The sequence below is a fragment of the Stegodyphus dumicola genome, chromosome 12 (genome assembly GCF_044657685.1).
Source record: "Stegodyphus dumicola isolate Sdum_Otavi_A_Nest chromosome 12, ASM4465768v1".
Lineage (NCBI taxonomy): Eukaryota > Metazoa > Arthropoda > Arachnida > Araneae > Eresidae > Stegodyphus > Stegodyphus dumicola.
In genome coordinates this window covers 55,331,501-55,333,104 of record NC_140779.1, presented here as the reverse complement: position 1 = coordinate 55,333,104, position 1,604 = coordinate 55,331,501, and the positions used below count along the sequence as shown (strand labels likewise).

Sequence of the window (1,604 nt, the reverse complement as noted above, 5' to 3'; positions counted from 1 at the left end):
AGATTACTTGAAATTAATATCACAAGAGTCTTGAAATAAGCCATGCTGATTTTTCTAGGACATATTCCTAAATATTTGCTACACATAATATTTTACACTACGGTTCAAGAAAACCACTCCATCGAAAGTAGCAAATTTGTCAAGGCGGTACACAACAGTTAATCTTACAATGAAGTAAAATTTTAAAATAATCCTTTAATATTTCATTTTTGCCAAATTTTTTTTTTTTTTTTTTTTTTTTTTTTTTTTTTTTTTTTTTTGTTAGCAACAACTCATAATCTCTTAGGGTTAAGATTTAATAATGAATTACATATGAAAATGTATCATGGATCTTCATTATGCTACGAGCTTGCACTCGCGAACGTTGGTTATTGGCACAAACTAAAAGAACAATATAGAAAGGCAAAAAGTTCATTAACATACGTGAAGCACGAACGCGTGGCGTTTATTATAACGTACGACCTTAGTTCAAAAGCTTTGTTTCTATTTCAAATATAAATATGACTGGCATTGAATGATACCTGAAAAGAAATACGCCATAGGGAATATTCAGTTACATTTTTTTTTTCAAAAAGTTTAACAACAGTGTTGAATTGACAAGTCGATAACGCCTAGCTATAAGTTCTTCCAAAATATTCACTTCAAATGGATAGAAGAAGGAGATTTAGAAATACTACCAGGTCTGACAAATGTGGACTTATATTTCCTGTTGCTAGGATTAAAGCGATATTAAAAGTGGCCCATTCCTTCAAAAGAGTCAGCGATACAGCTGCAGTATTTATCACGGCAGTTTTGGAATACTTAGTAGCAGAAATACTGGAAATGTCCTTGTGTAAAGCAAGAGAATGTTCTTCCTGGCGTATCCAACCAAGACATCTGAATGTTGCCGTTAAGTCAGACTGCGAACTTCTTCCACATTTCAGAACATCAACTATCCCAAATGGAGGTTGCTTAGCACTGCTTTTGGCATCTCAGCTGAAGAAGGATAACAATTTACATGAAGTAATGAAACATGAAGTGCATGTGTCTAATAAATCTGAAGTCAGCAACGGATCAGCATATAGAAACAGGCCTGGAAAAAAAAGAAGATCTGGCAGATCTAGCAGAAGCAAATCTCGCAAACGAATACAGTAAGAACAAAGCTTAAGAGAATACAGTAAGAACAAAGCTCCTTCCAACCATTAAATGATAAAGAAATATCCTATTCTTCTTCTCGCAGATTGCAGCGATTTTGGATTTATTAATGGTAACAAAAATGGAGACATTTGCACTTTATATTCATTTAAATTAATACCTTAATTGAATTTTATATTTTTATTTTCTATAGCAAATTGTACTTCTAAATCAAATGAATATAGTAATAAATGAATACATAAAATAATTAAGTATAAAAGTAACACATTTATTTCTTTCTTACCCAAAACAGTTCTAGGTTTTTAAAGTTTACCTTTCCTGATGAAATTATGAGACTTTCATTAATGGAATACTAGGTATTTTTAAAAAAATCAAAATGAAACGTTTTTAAAAACATGTAAGCTTCCGTAAAATTTTAACGTTTCACCATTTTTCAATTTCTAAAATTTTTTATATCTAAGAATGTGAAA

General features: G+C 30.9%; 1 protein-coding gene across 1 annotated transcript; it reads left to right on the top strand.

Moving 5' to 3' along the window:
* Nucleotides 1-645: 645 nt before the first annotated feature.
* Nucleotides 646-1,134, top strand: LOC118202326 (histone H2A type 1-H-like). Its single transcript, XM_035374490.1, has one exon. The coding sequence runs from the start codon at nucleotides 646-648 to the stop codon at nucleotides 1,132-1,134; it is 489 nt and encodes a 162-aa protein (XP_035230381.1).
* Nucleotides 1,135-1,604: the final 470 nt, after the last annotated feature.